The sequence below is a fragment of the Tyto alba genome, unplaced genomic scaffold (assembly GCF_018691265.1).
Source record: "Tyto alba isolate M040663 unplaced genomic scaffold, T.alba_DEE_v4.0 Super-Scaffold_2, whole genome shotgun sequence".
Lineage (NCBI taxonomy): Eukaryota > Metazoa > Chordata > Aves > Strigiformes > Tytonidae > Tyto > Tyto alba.
In genome coordinates this window covers 75,624,638-75,651,420 of record NW_024881282.1, presented here as the reverse complement: position 1 = coordinate 75,651,420, position 26,783 = coordinate 75,624,638, and the positions used below count along the sequence as shown (strand labels likewise).

At 38.3% G+C, this 26,783-nt stretch overlaps 1 protein-coding gene across 7 annotated transcripts in view; it reads right to left on the bottom strand.

The window, feature by feature from the left end:
- Positions 1-26,783, bottom strand: part of ATXN7L1 (ataxin 7 like 1) — a 120,065-nt gene that overhangs the window by 26,797 nt on the left and 66,485 nt on the right. For 4 of the 7 annotated variants that reach the window (XM_032996212.2, XM_032996214.2, XM_032996215.2 and 1 more), the window contains one exon: positions 7,757-7,979. In XM_032996212.2, the coding sequence (XP_032852103.2) occupies positions 7,757-7,979 (223 nt within the window). Of the gene's footprint in view, positions 1-7,756; positions 7,980-13,287; positions 13,308-13,648; positions 13,888-14,076; positions 14,241-26,783 lie in introns of those variants that run through there. The other 3 variants (XM_032996217.2, XM_042792159.1, XM_042792160.1) reach the window with 3 other exon arrangements.

Genomic DNA, 26,783 nt, shown 5'->3' with positions numbered 1-26,783 from the left:
TCACTTATTCAGTTCTTCCCATACACTGCCTGAAGAGTTGCTTTCGCCAAATAGTTGACTATCTGCCTTGTAAGTGAATTCACACGCAGATCATGCAAAAATGACAATTTTCAGACTATCATTCCACACCTAGCAAACAAAAGAAACACAAGTTTTCTTAAATACAAATGCAATGGTGATATTTAAAAGGTAAACCAAATTCCTCATCTAGAAGCATGAGTCTCCTTGACAGTATTCCTATCTTCTCCTTTCTGAATTGCACAGAACTAAGCTAACCTCCGTAATTCTAGCCCCAGCATAAAGGTGACAGTCAAGGAGGCTGTCCCACACACAAAAACTTCTTAAAACTTGAGGATTCTTTAATCTATTATTATCTTAAAGGTTTAACTTGATATACATGCTTAAAGGTAAAATGAAATTTATTTATAAAGAGTGCAAAATTACTCCTTAGCAATCTGTACTCAAAGAACAATTTGCTTCTTGCACATCACTGCAATACTTCTGTATGGTAGCACACAGCTTCTCCAAGTGCATAACTCATGGTGACGTTTGTTAAACACACAACTGCTGTCAAATCAGTATATATTCTGGCACGTGCTGGCATGTTGCAGATCAGGTAAGCAGAGTTTCTTGCCAGAGACCGCACTGCTGTCAGTGTCCCAAGACAGGCAAAACTTGCCCATCTGCACATCACGGTACGGTTTGGGGCTTCCCTCCCCATTCACAAGTCTCAGATAATTTCAGTCTTTTGTGTCTGAAAAGGGGCACCTTCACTGCATTCTTTCTACAGAAGGAATGGGTAACAGGGGTAGAGTTTCTACAGTCAGCAAAAGATGACTTTGAGATGGCATTCTCCATGGGACACCCTTTGGAAATAACAAAAGCAGGGTCCGAAATAACTCAAGTCTTGACCTTCCTGGGCTACTACAAACCTTCTGTGTCTCCATAGCTGCTGAAAGTGTGGGGTGTGTGGCTGGAGCTGACTCTCCTGTAACTGAAAAGTTGTTGGGCTTTGTTCTAAGGGTATTTTAACATAGAAAAATGTACGAACCTTGATATAAATAACACGTGTATAAAAATAAAAAGAAGATTTAGACACCAAGACATATTCTGGAGCTGGAATTAAACTACATGAAGCTTCCACATCCTGTGGTACCATAAATACAGCAGTCAGCTAGCCAGAATGCAGATCCAACTGCAGTAACATGTAGAGTGCTGGCCAGTAACTAAGCAAAAAAAAAGGTAACTTACTCTCAAAATCAGAATTGCATTAAGTATTTCGATGAATGCAAACATGGAGCTATGAAAGACAGGATTTGATCCTCCACTTTTTTAAACTGCTCTGAATTTATTAAGTTAAATGACAGACAAAAATTATCTCAGGGTAGAATTTTTTTGCTTTTAAACAGATATCAATTACATTTTCTGAAAACAGATTCTTTTAAATCTAGATCAAGTAGTTTTACTATATAAAAACTATCTGAAAACATATGGACAAATCTTCATGCCCAGTTTCTAAGATCTATCTTAATTCAAAGTATTGATGCACAGTGAAAGGGTCAAGTGTACTATCTGGTCTAGTAGTATAATAGGGTTAATAAATATGAAAAAAGGTTCTCTGTTTTGCAAAGCTCAGAACCTCAAATCTTAGGGCACATATGGATGGATCACTGTGATAATGAAAAAAGCCCAGAGGAGGGAACATTTTCACTTAGTTTTGTTACAGATCAACAAGTCAGCTTGCATTATGCATTACATTGCAATGTAGAAGAAAAAAGAAAAATACTCCAGTATCTGAAGACACACATTCTATAGGAATCTTGGCAGTCTACACTAAATTATTTGAAATTTTAGAAGCTACAGATAAGTTTGGGGTTGTTTTGGTTTATTGTTGTTTTTTTGTTTGTTTTAAAATTTATTTTTGTTATTTATTTTTGTGTTTTTGTTTTTTTTTTTTTTTTTTTTTCCCCCCCTGTAACGTAAGTGGATACTGCATTCAATATTAAGGAATTCTAGTTTCATCTTAGCATAACACATAAAGATGAATTGATAACCAAATGGTAAATTAGAAGATGCAGAGGACCAATGATCATGGTCAACTACTAAGGACTAAAAAGGTAAATAAATCAGAAATGCTTATATTTATATTTGATGGTTAAAGAGAGTTCTTTTCCCAAACTCAGTTTTTTTGAGTGAAAAATGAGGATTTCTTTTAAAAATTTGTTAGAAAAATAAAAAAATAAGGCTCTAAATATTATTTACTGTATTTTAAAATGAATTTTTTAATGAAGAGCCTGTTTAGATTTATTAAAGATAACTGCTGAAAGTGGCAGTTAGAAAAATAACATGCAAAAACCAAGGAAGGGCACAGGACAATCGGTAAGAGTGAGAAAAATGGGACTATATATGATTGCCAAAGATAGGTGAGAAAAATCTGTATTCAGTTATTAGTGATGCAAAAATGACAGAAATGTTCAATATTTCTTCTATACTATGAAGGAAGCATGATAACACTCTCCAATCAGATAAAAATGTTTTTTGATCCCCTTAGTAAGAGTAAAGTTCCAGCTGAAAAATCATGGTTTTTTTTTTTTTTTCTTTTTTAATATAAGCAAATCTGGATAATGTGGCCATGAGTTCTAAGAGTTGGAGAGATATTGCGTCTCAGCATATTAATTTCTAATTGAATCTTGGAATATTTGGCAACTTAGAGAACCTAGCTGAGTGGTGCTGTTGCACCTACACTGAAACTCCACACCATAGTGTCTTGGAAGAAATAACAGAAAAGCTAATAAAAATAAATTGATAAACAGTTAGTTCACATAGTTTTGCTGAAAATCAGATCTTGGCAAAGAAATCAAGGTAACTGTGAAAATGTTGACTTTTGAAAGGCATCATAAAACACAAACAAGAACGGTTTAAAAGAAAATGTTAAACAACATGAAATTAAAAACTAGTTTTTCAGAGCTTTATGATTCAGTAAGAGTGCTTGCTAGGGGGACTTTTTAGCCATCATTATCAAGTCTGACATGACTGAAAACTTCACTGGTCTAGAAATAAATACAAGATTATTGGTGATAACATTTGCTGATGGAATCAGGATCACAGGAAACTAAATAATGAAGAGCCAAAGGTAATTGTTAAAAGTAGCATGGAGTGTTTGGTAAAGTTAATTCAAAAATAGTTTAATACAATCAAATGTAAAGTTACACATGAAATAACAAGCTATTCAGTCTGCAGTGAAATACATGGAAAGAACATACTGGAACATAGTGACAAAAATATGTAGTGGTCACAGTGGATAGGCAGTATGAGCTTCTGTTGTATTGTGCTTATATCAAAAAAGGGATATGGCAAATAAGATTAAGGAGCAAATTTAGTTTTCATGTGTCCTTGGTTATACTGATACTGGAATATGGCTTCCAGTGTTGCTGACCAGTGGTTCAAAACCAATGCTGATGAATTCAAAGGGAACCAGAAAAAGGCTACAAAAATATCTGAGGGCTGCACAAAGTGCTTGATCATGACAGACTTGAAAAGCTCATTCTCTTTTTCAGATAACTGGCTTCCTTCTGTTTTCTCATGTTCTTGGTCAGGCAGTTGGACTAGATAATCACTGTACATCCCTTCCAACAGAAATTATTCTATTCTATTCTATCTTACCCTATTCTAACTACTCCTTCAGCAGAACCTGTGCCAAACTCCTGGAACAAGAGTGAATTTCCCTCCTAAGTATCTTGTGGCATTTTTTTTCAGTTCCGAGCCATTGCTTGTCACTGTCATTCCCAAGCAAGAAAAGAAATTGTAATATGTCACAACACTCCTCATACCTGGAGCTCCTTATTACTTCTGTTTTAATTTCTTCAGGCTTTAAAAAAAATTTTTGCTTGCTGTTATATAATTTTGCTGCTTGTTTTTTTTGGTCATAACTATATTCATTCTAAAATCTCAGCCACTCATTCAACTCTCTTCAAATTTGTGAGAAAATAAATTCACATGCATTTAAAACCAAAACATTGCTCTATTCTACATCCTGGCATTGCATCTACAATGTAACAAAGTATTTATGATTTAGTGTTATAACATGTGGTTCAAATTAACCCTGATGAATTTTGTTTCCAATTCTATGCTGCATTAGGAACATCCTTAAGTCTTGACTGGCCTTCACTTTCTCAACCTCAGTATGAATAATGGTATTTCATAACACAGAGAAATACAGACTAAGAGTTGATTTAAAAAATCCTTTGAAAAGTGACATTATAAATTTTAAATGATTACCCATAGGTATAGTTTTGTGATCTTATTTCTGTTTACAGAAAAAGTGTCAGTTTTCTACATGTTCATGAAAACCACATAATCTCCATCTCATTTTCTTCGTTTTCAGAGCTTCTGGCAGGCAATGGCTAATCCTCATGGAGGGAGGTCACGGAGACTCGCTTCAGCTGGTATCTCAGGGCTAGCTTACTTTAACACTTCACTCCAATTTTACACTGCCTCGGGATCAGGGATGGGTGGAAATGAACACCCTTGTAGCATCACAGCACCAAAATCCTCCACGGCAGTGCTCAGAAGCTGCACTGGGCACGGCAAGCAGGGCTGCATCCTTTGGGCAGGTCAGCAGCGAGGGAGAGAGATCCTCGGTGCAGGAATGCCTTTTATAAAAGGTAAGTATCTGGGCTATTCTTATTAACTATGATCACTTGTTCATTATTACTGCTATTACTACGAATCATATTATTGTCTTTTTCTCTCTATTTTCTACCCTTTTTCTATACCTCTTAGCACCTCAACTGCAAGCTTCAGCAAACGACAGTTTACATTTATCTTGTGCACAGCGCAGTGGTGCTCCAGCACTGCTCCAGTCTCTAAGTGCTGCTGTATTAATAGCAACAATGTTAGAGAGATCTAGGGGAAAAAAAATCAGAGCTGACAGATATTTCTGGATGATGTATTCACAATAATCCTTCATATTCCAACTACAAGAAGGGAAGTATTAAAACAGTAGCTACAAAAATGAAACAGTTCCAGATCTCTTTCATCTGATCATTCTGATCATGCTTTTTGCTTTTTAAGCATTAGCCAAGGAGCAACCTGAACCTCTGCAGCACGTCTTAGAGCAACGCAGGATGTGAAGAAGAGAAAGAGCTACTTGGTCAGTGTTTAAGATGATGACTCAACCAAAACTACAATTAATTAAACGACGGAACAGTTGGGTCTACATGCAGGCAGGCATGACAACAGACAGATCTACTGGGCCATACTGTTGCAGACGCCATTGCTGAAATTCTACTACTAATTGTAACAGCTAAAATTTAAAAGAGATGCTGTATGAAAGAATCAGACAAGCACAACAGAGGTTATTCCACGTCTGGAAAGCAATTATTACAAGTGATACCATTCCTGAATTAAGTTAATTTGATTAACTGTCTGGAAGAACCTATATCAAGTAAATATTTGTGGTACGAGACTACAATGTAACAGACAAAACCACTGAATAACTGGAAGCTTCTGAAAATTATAAAACACAACACACTTGGATACACGATGAATCCTATTTGCATTTGAGACAAATGTATTTGTGTCAATTGAGTATTTCTTTCTAAAAGATAAGTGGATGAAAGTCTATGGCTTGTACAGACAGATGAATGGAAGATACACTCTTAAAAAAGAATAAATTTTATGAATAATTTCTCCTTTAAGAAAATCAGACCTGCTGAATATGTTTTAGAATTCTAAATAAAAATTATAATCCACTAATGGAACGGGAACAAACACTTTCTTCTGTAACAGCTGTCAGCTCTCTATAACCTGTGATGATTATCAGACTGGTTTTATTCTTTAAAAAGTCATGTAATCTAAGGCACTTAACACTAAAATTGGAAAGACAATTTCACTGATCTCCACTTCAGACTGTGATTTGTTATGTGATGATTACAATATCTTTAACCACTATATACCTCATTTTTCCCAACTGGTAAACAAACCTACATTATTACCTCCCAGCAGAGCTGCAAGAATTGGGTAATTCACGGGTACAACTACTGACATATTAATTGCCAAAGTATTAACAGAGCAGTACATCAGTTTTAAACAGCTAAATCTACCTTGTTCATCATCAGTAAATGTTTGGGATGTTCCCAATAAACGGAAAAGGGATTGGTGGAAATGCTCATTTATTTTGTTCCCTTCCAGCTTTTAGTGACTGACAGAATGCCATCTGTTGCCAGAACGGAAGATATTGTTTATAGATTCAGTTAGTATGCTGAAATGTGGATATGTAAGTTGCTGTCTGTAACACTAGGAGGAGAAACAGGTTTACAGTCAATGGTGTTAATACTCTAAAGTCCTTTCTGATTTTCTTTTAATTAGACTTTAAAAAAAATCCTCTCATATAAAATCCCTCTCCAACATTCTGAAGAAAAGGTCACTATTCAGCCAGCAATATTTATTTAAATAGCAAATGAGACACTTAAAGCTTAACTAGAATAGCCTCTATCTCATCTGTGTGTATGTATGTGTGTAATCTAAATATCCAGATTTTCTATTTTCAGAATTATATGCCATAATTGTCCCCAGTGCTCATCATGCTTATAGAGACGATGCGTTCAGATTTAGAGGAAGATTAGATTTTGGTCAAGTTTGTTCCAGTGCAGTGTAACTTCTACAGCTAGGTAGAAGCTGCTCTCTTTGAAATCATACCAACTAGTAAACGTTTCAGGCAGAAAATGTGAGCTATTACTTTAACATAATTTGAGTTTATGCTTTGTCTCATGAGTGAATGGTTTGCATTAGATATATACTGCTTTAAGGCAGTTGTGTCCAGAAACCCTACCTAAAATCATGACCTTCTTGTGCTAGATATTGCATACAAAAAGGAAGGATCTTTACACAGCAAGTAGATAAAACTTAAGAAAAAGGAAGTCATACTATCTCAAGTTTACAGACACAGAAATGAGGCCGAGGAGACTAAGGGGTAACAGTAGCCTGTGCAGAACCAGGAACTGAACCCAGATCAGAGTCACCAACCTAGTGACCTAATCACAAAGCATCTTTTCTGCAGATAACTAAAAGACAAAAGAGTTTCTTATGGGATAAAATAGTGACCCAGTTCTGCTCTCATTTACATTTTTGCAACTCTGCTGCTATCATCACAGTCACGGGAGGATGGGCCTGGCAGTCTCAAAGCCTATATGTGTATATATATCACAAGTACATGATGTAAGATGCCCCCAAAATAGGGATTTTTGCAGCCAGAATTTTCTTCTGTCTTCTTATAGGGCATCAAACATTATCAAAATACAGAATGAACTTCAACAGCAGCTGCTGTTGAAGATAAAAGACTATAACCAGTAAGTTTTCATGAACATTAGTTAAGCCAATATTAAGAGTTCTGCAAAAATTATCCTACTATTTAAATCATCAGTTTTAAGGGCTGATAGTGTAATGGAAGACGGACCTTAAAGACAGCAAACTGGGTCAATATCTCACTTGCTATATACATCTTAGAAAAGCAAACATTTGATGGAACATCAGAAAAGCAAACCAGTCCTTTTTTCTCTTCCTACATATATATATATATATATATTTTTTTTTTTAAGTTAAAAACATTCCAGTTTCCCCCTTTAGGAAATTTAGAGTCTTAAACTGTAAACTTACATGAAAATACAGATTATTTTTTTATGACTGAAATATACATAGAGATACTTATTACCTTTTGAACATCAACATCTTCAGTAACTATTATTTTGATGCTTACCATGGTTTATCCCGTGATACTTTTGAAGGAAAGACTGTGTGCTGTTTGCTACTGGAGGTAAGTAGATTGTCTTTGGGCGTTTTGAATGGCTTTGAGTTGCTGCTGACAGGGTTATGGCCGCTGATACAGGATTTCGGTTTCATTTGTACTAGGGATGTCCTGGAATTGCAGGCTGGAGAAGCTGGAGAAGGGGAAGGTTTACACATTGAACCGTGTCTTCGTTCTGTAATGGAAAAATAATCAACTTTACAGCATTTCATTGAATAAAAGAAAAAAAGAAGTCAGTGAAGAGGAAATTGTTCCTCTCTGTGCTAGTTACAATGATTTCATCACTTCAAAGAACACCAGTTCATTACTGTTGTGAATGTAATCAAGCCAAATGATAATTAAACAAAATCAACTCCATGAAGTGCTCTGAAAAATGTAAAAAATAGTAAAATAAATGCTAATAATCTACCAGAAAATTTCACCAAGAAATCTTAAACCGTTTTTTAAGCAATAAGCAACCACCAGCATCTGTGTGAGGTATACACGGTGTACCAGCTCTTTCACGTAAAGTATGTAACAGCAGCTCAGACAACTCAGTGAAATACTCCGTGACAGACATGAGATTGCTTCTGTAATGGATTATGAAGAATTCATGTGACCCAGTTATTGGGCAGTTTACTTTGTGACTATCTTGTTTCAAGTTTAATGGGAAGCTAGAAGGAAAACAACTGGAAGACTGAAAAGTAGTGAAAGGTTTACTGCTCTGAGCCCTTCCAGAGAAGTAGGCTCTGCCTGGTTTGTAGCTTGGAGGTTATCTGCAAGCACCAATCAAGGGAAAAGCTTATTTTTTTCCACACAGAGCAAATGGCAAGTGCAAAAAAGCAGGAAGTTTACGTACTGGTTACAAACATCGCATCTAGAGGTCAGGCCCTTGTGTAAGCACTGTTCACACTCACACGAGAGACTTTTTAAGTACTGCAAAAAGCAAGGCCCTGCTGGCTCCACAGCAGGAGAACAGGCTTCAGGACAGACAGACCTCCGTAAAATTATCTGGGTTTGGTTACTATTATTATTATTATTATTATTATTAAAACTCTGAATGTCCTATCCCTGAAACTGTTAAATAAAAAGATTGTTTTAAGAAAGTATTTGGCCATTCTTTACAAATTATATACTTCTCCAGGGGAGAAGTGCTAGTGCGTGGCCAGCCAGCTGGATCAGCCTGCGGCAAACAATGGGCTTGGTGCTGCGAACTTGAGCACAAAGTATTACAGGAGATGGGAGCTGTTTTGTGCTGAGAGGTGCTACAAATCCTTATCGGTCCCGTTCCCCCGTTTGTGGGAGCACCCGTTCCCTGAGCCCTTCAGCCCGTGGCGAGCCAGCCCCGCTGCTCCCCAGCCCGAGGCAGTGGGTGACATGGGCGGGCGGGGGAAGACACAATTCCCCGCCAGCAGCAGCTGACTCCAGTTTGTGGGCACCCTGGCCTCCATCAGAGAGGATAGCCAGGTACCCCCGTTATTGACACAGCAATCAAACCCAGCAAGTGCAGTGTAATTACAGACCAAGAACTCTGGACAAGTTGGAGTTTCTCCTGCGACACGCATCAATTTTTCCTTGTCTAAAGCCTTCAGTACTTGAAGAATCCAAGTGGGTGCTACTCTGAGCTTGCACAGCATCGCCCTGACAGCCAAAAGCAGGTTAAAGAAGCAATGGCAACCTGCTGCTGCAAGGGAAGGTTTTGTATTTACATCATCAACCCTGCGCTTGCTAGTTTGATATTTCAACGATAACTAAGAAAAATTTTCCCACAGAGAATCAAAACATGACAATTTGTCTGGCATCCTCACAAGTAAAAACTTGCCAGTAGCAGAAGGATTCATCCATGATTAATTTGAAATAGGCGAATACCTCAAGAACAAAGAGAAATGCTTAGAAAATTTTAAAAGAATATTCCAAACTATTTCTATTGTATCTCCAGTGACTAAATAAAGGCATTTTCTATTAAAGGTCAAGCACTTCCATATCTTCATAGTCACAGCTTTAATTACAAATGCTGAAATTCCCTCCAGATTCTTCTGCAACTGAAGAACAAAACAGTCTTATTTTTTTTTTTAAATACAAAAAGTATCTCCCCTCTACCCCTCAAATGCCAACTGTCATTTGCCAGTTTCCACCCCACCACACATCTCAGTGTGCAGCCTCTGCCTTTAAAAGTCCTCTGCAGGATGCAGTTGGTTTATATTCATTTCACCTCACATTTGTGGCAACAACTGTGTAAGCTATGCACCTGCCTCTGAAATGCAGAGTTCCATTCACATAGTATTTATTTTGTTAAATAACAGTTATTGTTTCAAGATTCACCAGCCTTCTCCTTAACTACTTAATCAATTTAAATTAGCTTAATAAAAATTTGCAACTTTCCCATTAATTACTTGAGGACTGATGAAAAGGAACTGCTATGTAACCAACAAAATCAAGTTGTATATAAAGTGAAATTTGTGAAAAGCTATGATTTCCATACACAAATTATATAAAGTCATGATTAATTACTCCAATCTTCACCACAGGTACTGGTTTTCTTAAGACTGACTGCCTTCTAATATACTGCGTCTTCGATATCATCCCTACAGATATATTTGGAAGTGAAATACACTACTCTGTTATTAAAATTAATCTTCCGGAAAGACAGACATTCAAGATACTGACCATCTAAAATTATATTTTAAAGTCATCTAAGTATCACATGCCATAGCAAGTTATTTTTTAACAGTCTTTTTACACTGGATTTTTAGTCAAGCTAAATGTTCGGTGCTTTTCCCTAGACAACCTTCTCATTTTATTAATTTCCAAGAGCAAACCAGTACTTTAACTTTTGACATTTTAGTATAACACAGAAAATGGTGGAAGAGGCGCTGTTGTGATATGACAATATAATAAAGTGCATCCCACCACTTAAAATAAATGTTTACTTAAAAGATAGGGAAGGAAAAGATTACAGGAGAACTTATTTTAGCAGTAATGCATTTCAAAGAGAAATAATGGGAATATATGACAAAGCAAGAAGTCTGTCAGCTGTCAATATCAACTGCTTAAACCAGGGTGGCAGTGCTCCTCTATCAAACCAAGTTTCCTGGTCACATCTGTTTTTTAAAAATTTCTACTAATTTGTCTATTAATATTTTATACACATACAAAGAATTACATACAATATAGAAATCTGCTATTATACAGCCTATGTAATAAATTATGTGAATAAATGACATGAGCACATCAAGTAGTTGTTATAATATTAGATATTCACATACTAACACATTCAGGAGACAACCAGCCATCCCTGTAAAAATTTCTACGCTCATTTGTGGTTCATGTGTAGACGGATTCGATCTAGCAGGGCCGGTGAACTTTTACACAAACAGGTGTGGACATGGCTGTCCCTGTTCACATACAGAAGCAGCATAGTCACTGGACATAATTGAACCTCAAGTAGAATGAAAATTTTTGCCCCTAAACAATGAAAATATCATGCAAGGCAACTAGAAAACCAGTTATCACTCATAAGATACTACCCTAAATTCTACATGCATTTCAGTTTCTGCAGAAGACTGCAATGCTATGAATGTGTGCTCCAGTTTAAAATGTGAAAGAGAACTTTTCCGATTCACTTAAATACTCCCAAATGTATGTTTATACTCCACATAAATAACAACACATATTCTGTTTTGTTTCTAAATACCAGTTGCTGTCAATTCCTAGAGCAGAGAGAACACAAAGTTACAATCCTCTTTACTGCATTAATCCTTCTGCAACCTCTCAACTGTCTCAGCGCAGCCACTGCAGCAAGTGACAAGCAACATGTGACTTCTGCTGTCAAACAGTTAATGTATTAATGACATTCATCTCCGAGGAAAGCATAACACTTACTGAATTAACTGCACTTTCTAAACAATCAATTTCAGATCAATATCTGTTATTTTTTCTAGTTAGTGGCAACAATCTAAAAGCCCAACACTACATATCGTCCTAATGTGCACTGCAAACTCTGCATCAGTAGCATTGCAAATGACAAACTATTCCAGGAGATTCTCCCCGTCCTATGGAAACATGGATATAGTCCAACTTTCTCAGCCAAATCTGAATTGTTTGTAGATGTGAAGTCTTTATGTTGTTGGAGACTTAACAGTCCCTGAATCGCCAGAGCTTCTCTCCCATGCCCTTGTGCTCCATTTCTGATCCTCCTTCCTGTATCCTACACAATGCAACCCCCTTACCTTTCCCTAAAAACTCTGCTGCAGCTGCCAAAGTCCTCTAGGTCTGCCTTTGAATCTGAAATTCCACTGGATCCTCTCTGACGGGTCACCAGGGAATACTAGCAGCTGTTTTGCAGGAAACGCCACATCTCCTTCTAATCATAACCAAAAAAGCAAAGCAAGAGAGAGGCAACATGAGCTCCAGAGCCACAAGCACAGCGTGTGGGAAAGAGGCAAAACCACATTCTCAATAGAAAGTCTCTTCTTGAATTTTTGCCTTAACTCTCAGACAAGATCAAGAACTCGCTTAGCTCACAGCAAACCTTACATACAAGACACAACAGCAAATGTGTTGCCAGTGAATTACAGCAACCATGTGTTTCCAGGTGGACTGCAGTAGTTTTGCACCCAAAAACATCCTTATACGAACCTGAAACTGCAGATATCTCTAATTTGGACTACAAACAAAAAACATTTCTTAGTATATCTCACATACATTCATTCTTACCCAACACGTGCTACTCAAAATTGATCAAGTGAACAGTTTTTTCCTACAGTTAGTGTCGTCTTCATCAGTGAGACACAGAAGATTGCAAAGGAAGAGTCATGACAGAGCTTGAGCGTAGCAAAAGATGTGCCTTTGGTCTTTCAGTGCTTTTTTTGCAGGTAGTTGAAACAAAAGAAAAAAAAATCCCTCTAACGTTGTCAGAAAAGAGACACTAGAACTTTGTCAGCACCAGTCATTTTGAAACATGACTCTCATTTAGCACAACCTGACTTCCTGCATACAAGAGGCCTAAAGCAAAAATCAATTTTAGGTTGACCCGTGAATAACTCACAGACCCAGTGTTATGGATTATAGCTTGGTATTACACTTGGCAAAACCAAACAAAATACAATTGCTAAAACTCAGAAAGGTAGGAAAGTTATTTGCTGTTAGTAAACATTTACAGAATAAAACTCCTTTGAAGCTTGCATTCATCACAACCCTTGAGTTCATAGCCCTTTTACTTAAAATAGCATAAAGTAACTGATCCAACTGCCCCTAACACAATATGAATATTGTTTGTTATTCCACATATACAATATTTTAGCAGATGGTAAATGAAATTTGGTATCTCATTCACGATGTGATTCTGTTCCAGTAACATATCACAGTCTTGTTGATCAAGATGTTACTCATGGTAACTCCATACACCACCTATGCACAAATTACAGTTTTTCTATTTACAGTATATTCTGAGGGGTTTTGTTGCACAGCCCTTCACCATGCAAAATTGAGCAACGTATACTTACAATTTCAGTAAATAGTAAGCGAAACCTGCCACCTTGTATTGATCTCATTTCAAAGTTTGAAAATGTACTTGGCATTAATTCTGATAAAACCAAACCAGAAAAAAGCCACACATGCCCGAAAAGCAACAGCCAGTGACCAGAAAACTGAACAACCAGATTGCTTGCAGAAATGTGTCATCCTGCAGTAACTGGCAGCTGGTTCATAACAAGAGTTCATAAACACCTTGTAAGCACTTTCATTTTGCAGCCACGGTCTGAAAAAACCTAACAAAACCCACTACGTGAGGTTAAGCAAAAATAAACTTGGATTTGATGCTAGCAAACTACAGCATAACATTGCAAGACTGAAGGATAACTTTACCAGCTTTTTTGACAAAACACTATTCCAAGTCCAGCTGAAAAAGTTTGGAAATAATATCCGCAAACCGTTCCACCCTTCTTGCACTGCGCACTGGAAAGGAAACAGCACAGTCGGTTTCATTTTGATACTTCTTGTAAACTGACAAAGGAAATAAACTGCCAGCTCAAACCCCCAGACTGATCCGCTGCATAAAACGCAGCTTAACAATCGCAAGCTTCATTCCAGGTCAAATGACATAATTGGGAAATTATCAAGTGCTAAAATAACCAACATTCTGCTGGTGTTTATTTACAATAAACACAAGCTTCGCTTTCTGAAATAAACCCACAAAAACGATTCTCCATTTCACAAAGTCTACAAGTGAGTAGGATCAGCAAAATTATGCAAAACATCCTGCTAGAAGAAGAAATGTAAACTGAGCCACTTACAGAAAGGAGCAGGCTGCCAACTTAATCTGATTCTACGACGACTGTAAACATGTACTTTTGGAACGTGAAACGATTCACATTGCCACAGATGCCGTCAGAGAAACACAGCAACGTGATTAGGTATTCTGCACACGGTAAAAAATCAGGCAGATGACCTGCTGCAGCAAATACCAGATCAGCGCTCGCACACACCAACTGTTTTGACTACAGGCACTTGTTAAGCACCAAGTTTCAGGTCCTACCAGTTGGACACCAGAACTGATCCTGTGCCAAGAACAACAAGCACTGAAAACGGCTGCAGGCTTTTTTTTTTTCCCTTCCCTCCCCCCCCCCCCCCGCCCCCCCCCCCCCTTTCTTTTTTTTATGGTTGTTGATACAACTCAAGTAACTGCAGAAATGAACCAAAGTGCAAAATTAAAAGCAGCAAAACCCACAAGTGTATATTTAGAGGAAGACACTGCATTTTTTCTTTCTTGATTCAGGAAAGAAGGAGGGTGTTTGTGTTTAACGCAGTAGGATGAACCTGCTGTTTTCCTGAAAAATCCTTTATTTATGGGACAACTTGGCATTTGTCAGAGTAATTATAAGAGACAGGAGGAATAATCTCTAGAATATCACTAAATTACTCTTACGTGGCCAAATCTCTTAAAAATGGCCAAATTCCATAAAAAGCCACACACTCAGCATTTCCCAGAACATTTCCATACCTCTTCAGTAGAAAGCATAAAAAAAAACCCCAACAACAAAAAAGGTCAAACAGAACTCCAGCATGGCAAAAAAATGCTTCATATAGTGCAATTAATTACACTAAATGTAAAATGAAGCTGGTGGGTACTTGTCTGCTTCTTTTGCAAGGATTTTGAGATCTAAAGATGAAGCTCCAAGTTATCACTGACATATCAGACACAGGAAGATGATGGAAGAGTGAATACCTTGCTCTGGTGCCAGTGTCAGTCTTCACATCACTGAGCTGGAAGACCTAGATTTAACTCTGGTGTCAAGGCCTGTTTCTTCAGCTATGACATGGGATATTAATAATTTAGGGTATTAACTTGATTAAAAAAAAAGAGTTGGAGATTTAAGTAGCAATTCATCACTTCTTGTAATGACATAACTCCACACGTGTAATCAACATTTGCGACCTGACACACTGCTACTGCAGAAAAAACAGCGATATTCTACAGTAAGTCATACATGTTTCTCAGCTCAGTAAGACCAAAAATCCCTGGGCAAAAAAGAAATAACAGAATCCTGGGTACACACTTTTTTGAGTGACATTCTACCAAAGAAAAGCAAGGAGACCACATACATGGAAATTTCCTGTTTTGCTGGAGGAGATGCTCTGGTAGTCTAACACCAAACTAGTGAGATATCCTGATGTCTCTGAGATTGTTTCAAGGTAAATACCATCTCATACCTCATGTCTGGTGCTTATACCACAAGGGCAGCCCTCACCATCCTTTTGCACTGGTTCCGCTGCACTGGTACTCTACTACCCACTGGTAATGGTATTTCCACCATTTTTGTTCTGAGAGCAATGAAATGTATTATCAGGCCTAAATTTAGGTCAGGTACATCAGGTGAAATGCTAAAATATTTCTAGCAGTCAAGCAGCAGTACTTTCCTTCAAGTAAAGGTAATCACTGCCAACAAATCAGAATTTTGTGGGTGTTTTTATATGTGAAGAGCAATCTTTTATTTTTTGGATGTAAGAAAAAAGTATCCTTACATTTAACAGTGAAATATAACAAGAGGAACAGCACTATAGTTTACTAAATATAAATTTAAAAGGAACGCACCTATTCGTTCATCCAAACACTCAACTTAAATAAATTTACTCCAGACACACCATTGCAAATAGAGGAAAATTTAGTGTTGCCAGCTTCTCACGCTTTGTATTGTGTCACAGACCTCTTTCCTCAGACCTTAGGCAGAGCTTTCACATTCAAGGCCATCTGACAATATGTATTTTTATTTACTTACTTATCGGCTGGAATATTTCACTGTATTCCTATGTCCATCTTTAATGACATTTACAAAACAATAACAAAAAAAAGTAATTTATGTACATTATTGTTTTAGGAAATAATTGTATGTTTCCCCTCATCTAATCATAAAGCTATTATAGAAAACTGGTACTTGTTTACTGCTTTACTTAATCCAAACAGATACAACAGCATTTCTTTTCAAAGATAAGAAAAGATAAGCCATAGAAGAGTGAGATGGGACTATTGAGGTGGTTTGGCAAAAAACAATGCTGTACTGCGACTCCAAGAAAGCAAGCTATCATTTTAAGGAGACTTATGTTCTTGATCTGTTTTTGTACATAATATCATGTCAGATTTTATTCAGTATCATGATAACACATTACCAGCTCATTTTATCGTTCCTTAGAAGAACATGTACAAAAACATTAACTTTACTGAAATTAGCCCAGAATAATAGCTTTGCAGGACTTTTATATAATCTATTGTTTAAACGTTGTGGCTTTCTCAGCTCTAACTGTTATGTGGGATCCAAACCCAGCATCTGGCAAAACAATATATTTCTTAGCAAGCTGTTTTATAAGCAGAGAAATAATGAAAAACGTTTTTCTAAAAATCCATGGGCTTGATCCCTAAATTTGCTCCATCTCTGTTACCCGGAGGTTCTCCACCCCCCAGCGCCCTCATCATTTCGTGCAATATCCACAGTTCTTTGCCCCTCTGCAAAAGAGACAGGATAAGCTCCGTCTGGTCTGTAGGCAACATGTGTGTCAACTGTCACTACAAGCCTGCTACTGCCACATGAAATACTTTTCTCTGGGGGCACATAAATTAAGGTTCTTCGTCACAGTTGCCGATTTTCACAAGATTGCTGAAACATCATATTTTTTAAGCCAAACTGGCAAAGAGTTAAAAAATCCTTAGACAAAACTGCTATAATCACATAAGGCTATTGCTATTATTATTACTACTATCATTATTATAATAATTATAATATTTTTAGAAAACTCAAGGTAAAGTTTACATGTGAAATTTTTTACTTGCTTTTTCTGTGTTTGCCAATCCTCATGGATATTCTCAGGCTTGAAATTAATCCCCTTGGAATATTCTGACATCTTTTGAAAATCCAGGTAACCAAACCAATCTGCCCAACTAAGGACACTGTTTTGTTCCAAGAACTGAGTGAGCTTCTATTTAAGTTTCAATTTGCTTTATCAAACCCTGCTACAAAAGCAGCATAACTGTCAGGGCAGAATATTTCCTCATTCCAGGTATTTTAGATAAATTGGATCACTCATCTTTCAGGCACAATATTTGCCATAGTTAGCAAAATCTATTATTTAGAATGCTGCAGGAATACCCACAAGTGATAACCCCTTAATACACAGCCTCTAAAGTGAATGTGCAGAATAATTCCTGAAGAGGTCACCTGTTCATGTTTCCCTCACTACATACAATAGCTTTTACAAACAAGAAACCAAACTCTCAACCTTGTACAGAACAAAACTGAACAGACAATGCTGAAAGACATACCCAAGTACAGAAGTGGGTTTGTAGGGCATTTTTTTATCTGTTCCTCTCCCTTAAAAATCTCTTTAGTTTTATATTTACATTCAATTTAAGATCTAAAAAGACAGTTTCTACTTTTTTAACTTGCATTGTCTATAATTCTAACTGCAAACTAAAGAAACTCAGACTAACTGCTCATGAATGAAATAGATACGAATCAACCTCTCAAAGTCCAAGCGACAACTACTTCATATTCTGCCTCTTAATGCGCCTTCTTAACCATTCTTCACTGCAATGAACATCATGTATTACAAATTACTTGTTTTGAATAAACTATTTATCTGTTCATAATACTGCTTTCCCATCATTGCCCTGAATGGGAGAGAATGTTGTATGTCTACAAATTTAAATGTCTGTCCTACCTATATAAAAGATTTATTTCAAAGGCCTTTACTAATTTTTTTCAAGTTACTATATAATCAATAACAAATCAAGATTTCCAAAATTTGTTGAAGCACAGTGTTTCAGATGTTATATGAAGAAAGGTTTTTTCAAAGGCCATGCAGATTATTAGGGTGTGGATCTGAATTTAAGGCATTTTAGGTTTATTCACCCACTCATGCTGCCTCTGTCATGTATTAATGTGGCAGAAATGGCACAGGGGGAAGAGACAGATGATTTCCATTACAACCACCTACCAAGGTGCATGAACTCCACAACGTGGCACAGCTGTGACAGCACAGCTGTACAACTCAGCTTTCCCTCCTACCACTTCCAAAGCCTTGAACAACCTCTCATCCAGTGCAGGTGGTTCCAACTTTCTATGCATCTCCTCAGAATCACACACATACTGTATTTTAGAAAAACTTTTAGGAAAAAATAAATGTGTAGATGCTCATCAGCTGAAGACACGGGGTATTTTTCCTGAGGTGCTCTAATTACTTTCTATAATTACTTACATAAGCTCACTAGGGAAAAAAAAAAAATCACTTCTATTAAAACAAGGCATAGCTCAACTCAGAACAACTCTTGCAAATTTTAACATGGAACTTAAGCAAACAAACCAAGATCACTAGAAGTCCAACTTGCAAGCAAGTCCATACGAAGGAGCCAGTTTTACCTGAAGACATTTAACTATGAGATATGCAACAGAAGGTCTCTGAGAACAAGCATGCAATAAACAACATCTTTCCAAGGTATCAACTGTTTGACATGTATCAGTTGTTTTTGATTTAAACCACCCGAGTTAATTGGAACATATTAGGATGACTATTTCCTACCAGGGCCTAGCTGGCTTTTTATAGTGCTAGAACCTGGCTTCATCCATGCTTGGTATAACATGTTACTTCAGGTGGGAAGAACGAATAGTACATCTGTTTGTCAAGAGATGAGAGTAGCCTTTGGTCAGCCAAGAAATTACAGGGGGAGTAAGCTTGGAAGCTAACAGGAAGAAGGGAAAACAGTTTTACGACAAGGATTTCAAAGTGGGTTATTTATAGAGTCAACACTCAATTATCCACAGTCAGATTATCTGTACCAGAGATCCAGAAACAAATCAGCTCCAGCTGGGCTCATCAGCCTAGGTGCAGCTCCGTTAAAACGTTCCTATACTTCTAGGGACAGAGCAGGTCCAGAAATTATACAATACCTTTTTTTTCAGCGTAAGACTGAATTTCTTTTTTAATCTCAAGTGAGGTGCTTTGGTTGTCTCTGTGTGCCATTTTCAAAGGCAGGAGCAGTGGGGAAAATGGCAAAGACTCCAGATGAAGCCACTGCCTTGCAGTGTTACCCCTGTACTCTGAGTCCCAAGAGGTTTCATTAACTCAGGCACAGTGTCAAGCCCGAGCTGGCTGTGTGCATTCCTGCCATGCTGCGTCAGGACTGCGTCCAACGCCTGGCGGCCAGGGAGCTGGGGAGCTCGGTGCAGGCAAGCACAGGATACTTGTGACAACGCAGGAGCCAGGCACCAGCCAGCATGGCAAACACTAATAAACCCAAATACAGCTGGGATGGCCTCCATGCAGACGGCCTCAGCTGTGAGATCACTTGAGATTATGATTTACAGTTTAAGTCATTTAAACCAGATATTCTAAATAAGGGAAAACTTAAAACACAAGTGCTTTCCCAACTGTACGAAAAACACAGCAACAGACAACACCAATTCAGCTTGAAGCTGTTTTCCTAGCCACAATGCCAAAAGTGTAATTGTCAGTGAAATAAAAAGGTAGACAGGGAAGGAAATGGAAAAAATCCAACATTATATTTCCTACCTGCCAATTGCTTCCTCTGAATCAGACTATCTGTGTTCATGTTGAAGGGCTGAAACCTTTCTCAATCTGTCAGGAGATAGCAAACTCCAGAAGAGACTTTATGCTCTTTAGACTCTTCTGGAAGTTGTCGCTCCTCATCAAATTGATGCTGCTATAGTTGAAAGAAATCCTACTGTTTAGAGATAAAAAGACATAGTTCTAAATTGGAGGAGTTTGAGATTCAGTTTATTTTTTTCTAGCAATGGGAGTCACTTGACCAAAGAGGCAGAGAAAGGACAACAAGCAAGATACTGGCATGAAAAATCTCAGCTATAATCAGCTGACTCCAGCTTGATTACAGAGGAGGAACTAAACTCTGTATTTGGCAAACGGATCACAGAGCGAGTCTTTTCTAAAGCTTTTTGCTGAGTCTGCCAATTGGTAGCTAGACAGTGCAGCAGATTTAACCAGCAATGACTAACAAATGAACCAAAACTAACCATGACTGAGCTATCACCCCTGGTATTTGCCCACTATATCTAAATACTAAGAGAAAAAGTTTTATTTACACTGAAGAGCACAATGTGCAGCAGAGAACGGGTCAAGTAGTTTCAAATGATAGCAAAAAACAGAGGGTCACAGACAGTAGGATGAGGTAGAAGAGGGTTAGGTACCCCACCAGAACATCACTGTAACCCTTGAGTAAATCTGCAGATCCTAAATCTACAACCTTATTACCCCTTCTCTCCTTGTCCCTAGTCCCAAATGCCTTGACTTTCCAGGTGGCTTAAGGTCTGAAAAACAAGTAATTCAAGAAAAACAATAGTTCAAACCCAAAATTCACTATGATAGGTATTGCTTATCAGAGAACTCTGGCAGTTTTAGCTGTTATTACTTCTCCTTACATTTCAGACCCCTAAATGCCTACTGCTTAAAGACACTAAGTTTATTCTTGGTATTAGGGACTAACATATTTTGGAAAGTGTTACATTCATCAAACAAACAAAAATTGAGAATGTATCTTCTACTGTACACTATTTGCAGATCTCCTGTATGGTATTTATCTTGGAATACATACTAATGAGAACAGCAGCACAAGCACTAGAAGGAAAAGGACTCAATTACTGTAAACAAAAGACTTAAACATTCAACAGTTCACATTAAAGGAAGGTTTAAAAATTCTCACCTCTTATTTACTGTAACAAGATTAGGTCAACACTCCCCTCCTCCCCCCCTAAACCCCATCAACTAGGAAGGACCATAAATGCAAAATCACTGAGCTACCTCACTGCCTTGCTGAAAGTCCCAATTGCTGAGGAAAGACACCCAAGGTATTTCCCCTTCCCAGGGGCGACTGCCACAGCAAATTTCAGCCTGTAACTTCCAGGTAAACTGGCTGCGTATCTGTCAAGCACATATATGCGAACCGCACTTACATAAACTTTCCGCTCCAGTACTGCTTCCCCCACCTCAAGATACCAATTCTAGCCAGGAACTTGATTAGCAACAGAGTGTGAAACACTTTCAAAGAACTTCAGAGGTAGCACTTACAAGAGGATAGTGAAATTTTATGGCCTGAAGGCCCCAGAGCGAAGCATGGTGGCTGGCATCGGGCCTTGCGTGTTATAGCTGCAGTCGTACTGTAGATCAGAGATGTAATTTCTACTTCTGCTTTTCCTCCCTTTCAAAACATTCCTGGCTCACCTTTGGCTTCAAGCTGGTATTAATGCATGGCTACATTACAGTGTAGGAATAGAGAATGAGCACATGGTATAACATAACTGCGAGTCTTTCAGCAACTGCTTCCTAGAATAGGCTGCTCTCATCCTGCAAGTATAGCCTGTAGTACTGTCCCCAGACGTAGCCTTGTAGATTCAGTACATTGAAAGAGGGGTGCTGAACCTGCTTTCACAAGCAATCTTGAGGTCTTGTATCAGAGACCTCTCTCTTTTTAATAATTTTATGCCAATTTACCAGTCATAAATATTACATGCTCCCCTGCATCCCCCTGTTAACTGTAGAATTATTAAATACTGTGGTGATATGGACTACTTTTGTATGACTTCTGTCTTTTTCCTCATAATTACCTGTTAAAATCTGTTACACAGTGAGTTTAAAACAAATTATTCTATGCTGGTTGTGTATTTTAATTAAATATAAAGCTATACTGGTCAGATACCTCAGGACATTCCTAGTTTTACAGAAATCAGAACTCATTTAACAGCCATAGTATTTCACAGATTTAGACAGATACTACCTCTATCAGATAACTCTGATTTTAGGTAAACATGTATGTTTTTTTTCCCCTGAAAACTTTATTAAAGTTTTCTAGGGTCACTTATATTTCATAGTTATAACCATTTTAAAAATAATGCAATGGAGATACAGAACTTTAAGTTTTTCTCCTTCTAAGTTCATCAGTACAAATAGAGGGAGGTTGTAATTCATGCATACAGCAAGTAATTCAGCTGTAATTCACACTACAGCATAGCAGAGGTAAAGTGGTAATGGCAACATTATACCTGATACTATATAGCCCTTAAAGCTCACAGGTAATTACTCTCTTTCCAAGAACTCCACACTGAGAAAAATCAGATTTTTTAAAAAGAATAATTCAGTATCATGAAAGTACTCACTTCCTTTTAATTTAAACTTACACATCTAGAAACATATCAAAGCTTCCAAAAGCAAATGCTCAGCAATTGCCTTGTTCTTTATTTAAAAAGCTCTATGGAATATATATAAAAGAGTCCATAAAACAGTTGACAGCTGCTAATTCAAGAGTCAGCAGTTTCCCATTATAGTGGCACATCGTGTCTAAACTGCTTTGGTGCTACTGTCATATTTTTAATCAAACTAAAAAACCCTCTATGAATTACGTATTTCTAAAAACCCACTACCTATCACCCATGTAATCAAGACACAGTTCACACTATTTTCTTTTTAAACCACATTGTCACGTGTCAAATATATGTGGCAGAGCAAAACACAGAATATACAAATATATACTATGCATAAGGGAGAAAACACGGTAACTTCTTTGCATATATGGGTCTAGCTACGTTTCTAGTTACCTGCCTGTTTTTCTTTAACCTTTCCGAAGGAGCTTGAAATGGAGCTTAGTATCTGCTCACAAGTTAAAAATCTTTGCAGTAATTTGTGTAGATTTGTGCAGGTAAAAATAAAAATCACAGACTATATTAGATTCCAAGACTGTAAGAAGCACAAGCTATCGTATTTGCACAGCATGCCGATACAGTTGGGGAAAAAAAATAAATCACAGTACAGATAAGCAAGGGTCAAAGTTCTGGTTATGCTTGAAGTTTCAGTATTGGCACTTCCTGTTCCGAGTCTAAAATACTCTTAATTAAATGTATTTTGTCCTTCTATACTAATGGAATGAACTACTATTCTCCCCTTCCTTCATAGATCTGCTTCTGATTTGCTCACTTGGATTATTATAAACCATCAGGCCAATTTTAAAAGGTGTTCAGCCCACAGGACGCAGGCCAGAGCCTGCAGGAAGCTCAGCCCAGGAGACACCTCCCGGCGCGGGGCGGGGGCTATAAAGGCACCCTTGCACCCTCTAACATCTCGGCTAATTTGGAGACCGTAAGAGCTGCTGACAACCCTTAGATATATGCCACCTCCCTCCACACTACACAGGTATCTAAACCGGTGGATGTTTCTCTCCAGCAACAGTTGTGTCCTACAACCTCGTGAGGCTCTTACAACAGGTTTCTTTCTCACGCCGCTCGTCCTCCGTGGCAACGAACCACCCCCGGGCCTTTAGCGACCCAGACGCACATTCAGACCCAGCTGCAAAAAAACCACCAGCAGCACCTTCCCCCGGCGTGCTGACAGGTTCACCCACGGAGACTCTGGAGGCGGCCGGCAGCGGGGCCGGGAGCCGGGGGGGGGCACGGGGAGGACAGAGCCGGGAGCCGGGGGGGGTACGGGGGGGCCAGGGCCGGGAGCCGGGGGACACGGGGCCGGGAGCCGGGGGGGCCGGGAGCGGGCCGGGAGCTCCCCCTCCCGGGCCCGCCGGCAGCGCCGAGCAGCGCTCCGTAAACAAGAGACATATTTACTGACGCAAACTCCCGGAGGAGGGGCGGGGACAAAGAATTACTTTTTTTTTACCCTCTCTATTCAACGCGACGAGCAGGAAAAGTCCCAACAGAGGAAAGCTCAGGAATGGCTCAGTAAATGCAATAAATTTCATCGTGAAAACCCTGTTTCGTTTACCATTTGATTCCTCTCCTGAAAAGTTGTCAAACTCCTAACTTAGCTCAGGAAGGCTTACGAAACACAAGTCCTTCAAGCAGACGACGAGTCAACAGCACCACAGCTTCAGCCACCTCCAGCAAGGTTAGACACTCCATCCACCTTTCAGACTTCAGCACTTGCTAAACTCCGCAGAATAGTGCACAGTAGCCCATAATTAAAAATTAAGCTTCTGATGATCTGGTTATATCTGATTTTTACACAGTGGTGTCCAAGTGAACCCAGAATTAAGATCCTGTTAAAATCGGCTGCTAGATAAACACCAAATTCTTTATCATCTATTTTTCTTCTTACAAGTAGTCCATACTCACAAGTACGCAGATACTAGAGCTATGGTGTCACCACCCAAAATAAAAAGCTACATCAACAAGCTGCACTTTGCTGCAGCACAGCTCTGTGTGTTAAAGCACCCCTCAGCCAAACCCCCAGCCAGCCAACTGCTGCTGGAAATGGCAGGTTCCCCGTTAACTGGAAATACTGCCCTCGGCATAGCTCTCACAGTTTGTAATGGAAGTATGTTTACTGATTACCTGATGTCATTAGTAGTAATTTGTTTCAACGATATCTAAAGGGGGCAGCCCCTCAGCTCTCCCCACATACATGCAACTCGTTTCGCAGCCGAATAGTTTTCGGCTTGTCCACTAAAACCAGCCAAAGACATCAATTTGCAGCAGACCAGTACAGGACCTCAGTTTAAAGGCAAATTTATTCTCACAGCTGTGTCCAGCATTAAACACACTGACAAACGTAAGCTCACATCATAAGGTACTTTAAAATGTTTTAGGATTAAATCCTATATATTTGCACATATGCATGGAGCAATGTTCCCCAGGAAATTAAGGTGGAAGATGTTCTCTGGAGTGCTATGTTCCCCAGATGCACACATCCCAGTGGGGAAGGAGTGGGAATGGCCCCAATTTATTCAAGTTTCTTTCTTAATCACAGAATCCTCTGCCTGAGATCTTGGAAGAAGAGAGAGAGCAGACAAGGAGTTTGAAAACACAGAGACAGCACTCTCAAAGATTAGGTACAGTAAGTAAGCTCTTCAACAGGCAGTGTAGGTTCTTCTGGCAGCAGTTTCAACAGGGTAGAAGGCAGAACTGGATTCAAGACATACTGACACATAAGACCCAAAATGGAGCCCAGAAATTTAGCCAGCAGATCTCTAAAGGTGTATAACCTTTTGGCTTGTGGTTTTTTTTTTTTTTTTTTTAATTTAATTTGAACATGTTGCTTGAAGTCAGAAATAAAACAGATTATATGTTTGGGGCATGAGCAAAATACTCCTGAATGCTTCTGGGATTTCTGTGTAGGAAAGAATTCACTTCAGGTATACATGCTTCACAGAAGAGGCAATCACTGAAGTGAAGGAATAATGAAACAAAATGAAATATGGAAGGGGAAATAAGCAGAAGACAAACAAGTAATAGGTATAGAAATAACAGGTAAGTAATATCAACATGTAAATAGATAGCAAGACAAATAGTTAAGTAAAAAATTTAAAACTGAGTGAAAAAAAATCCAGCAAAAATATGTGATCATAAAAAGCTCCAGCAAAGATGAGAAACTGAAAGCTGAAAGAAACTAAGGGTTGCGTTGCATACCTCCATCATTTCACAGCTAGGATGTTAGAGACTTATAATACCTATTTGTATGTGTCAGGCTCAAGCCTGTGGAGTCGCTGTCAAAGAATGCTGTAACACATAATCCTGGGGATCCGTGTGACTGCAAGGCTGCTGCAGAGCGGTGACTGCTGCCTCACATGAGCGTGTGATAAAGGTCATATCACAGGTCTTGAATGGCCACTAAGACATTGCATGGTTCTGAATGCTTAAAATATATCACAGGGTAATGTTAAGGAAGGGTTAACTTCCACATAGAATCAAAACAAGCACCAGAATTTTTGTGTGTGTGTGGGATCCATAGTAACCATGCAAACAACCTAGCAGAAATAAATTTGAAATTATGCTTTTGCTATCTGAAAATAAAAATCCATCTTCTGGAAGGCAAAGCTTTTGTTTAAGATACAATCAGGATGTTGACAGTTTTCTGTATCTTAATATTAGGGGTCTCCAGTGATCCATCAATAGATTGCCTGAACCAAATGTTTCAGGAAGTGATAACCAATGCTTTCATTTTCAATTTAAAAAGGAGAATTTATCAACAATATCAAGATGCTTATTTAAATATAAAAGGACTTCTACAGTTGAGGTGAAGACCACAGACATTTACCTTATAGACTAACGTCTCGTAAATGGTTTTCTTCATACTGTTTGATACTAGCAGAGACAGTTTGTGCTAATAACAGACAAGTTCTGCACTCAATCACACAGAGAAAATACTGTACAGTAAATAATTATTTTCTAACTCTAGAATCTTAATACAGAAGTTTTATCTACAGAACCCACAATCTTTAAAAAGGTTGAGAACAAAACAAGCCAATAGTTAGAAGTACATTGTAGGTAATATGTGGAAAACAAAAACAAAAACAGGATATTTTTGTAAAGGATCACTCCCCTTGCTCATCTCGCAGGCTTTAATTAAGTGGCTAAGAAATAGGGAGTAGCTAAGAGTGATTCCTTTGTAACCTGCTTTTTTCAGGCTATAAATGTGGCTCTGGTAATGGTAACACTACATAAAAACTTTAAGGAGACTGCCTATTTACCAATGCCTGGATATA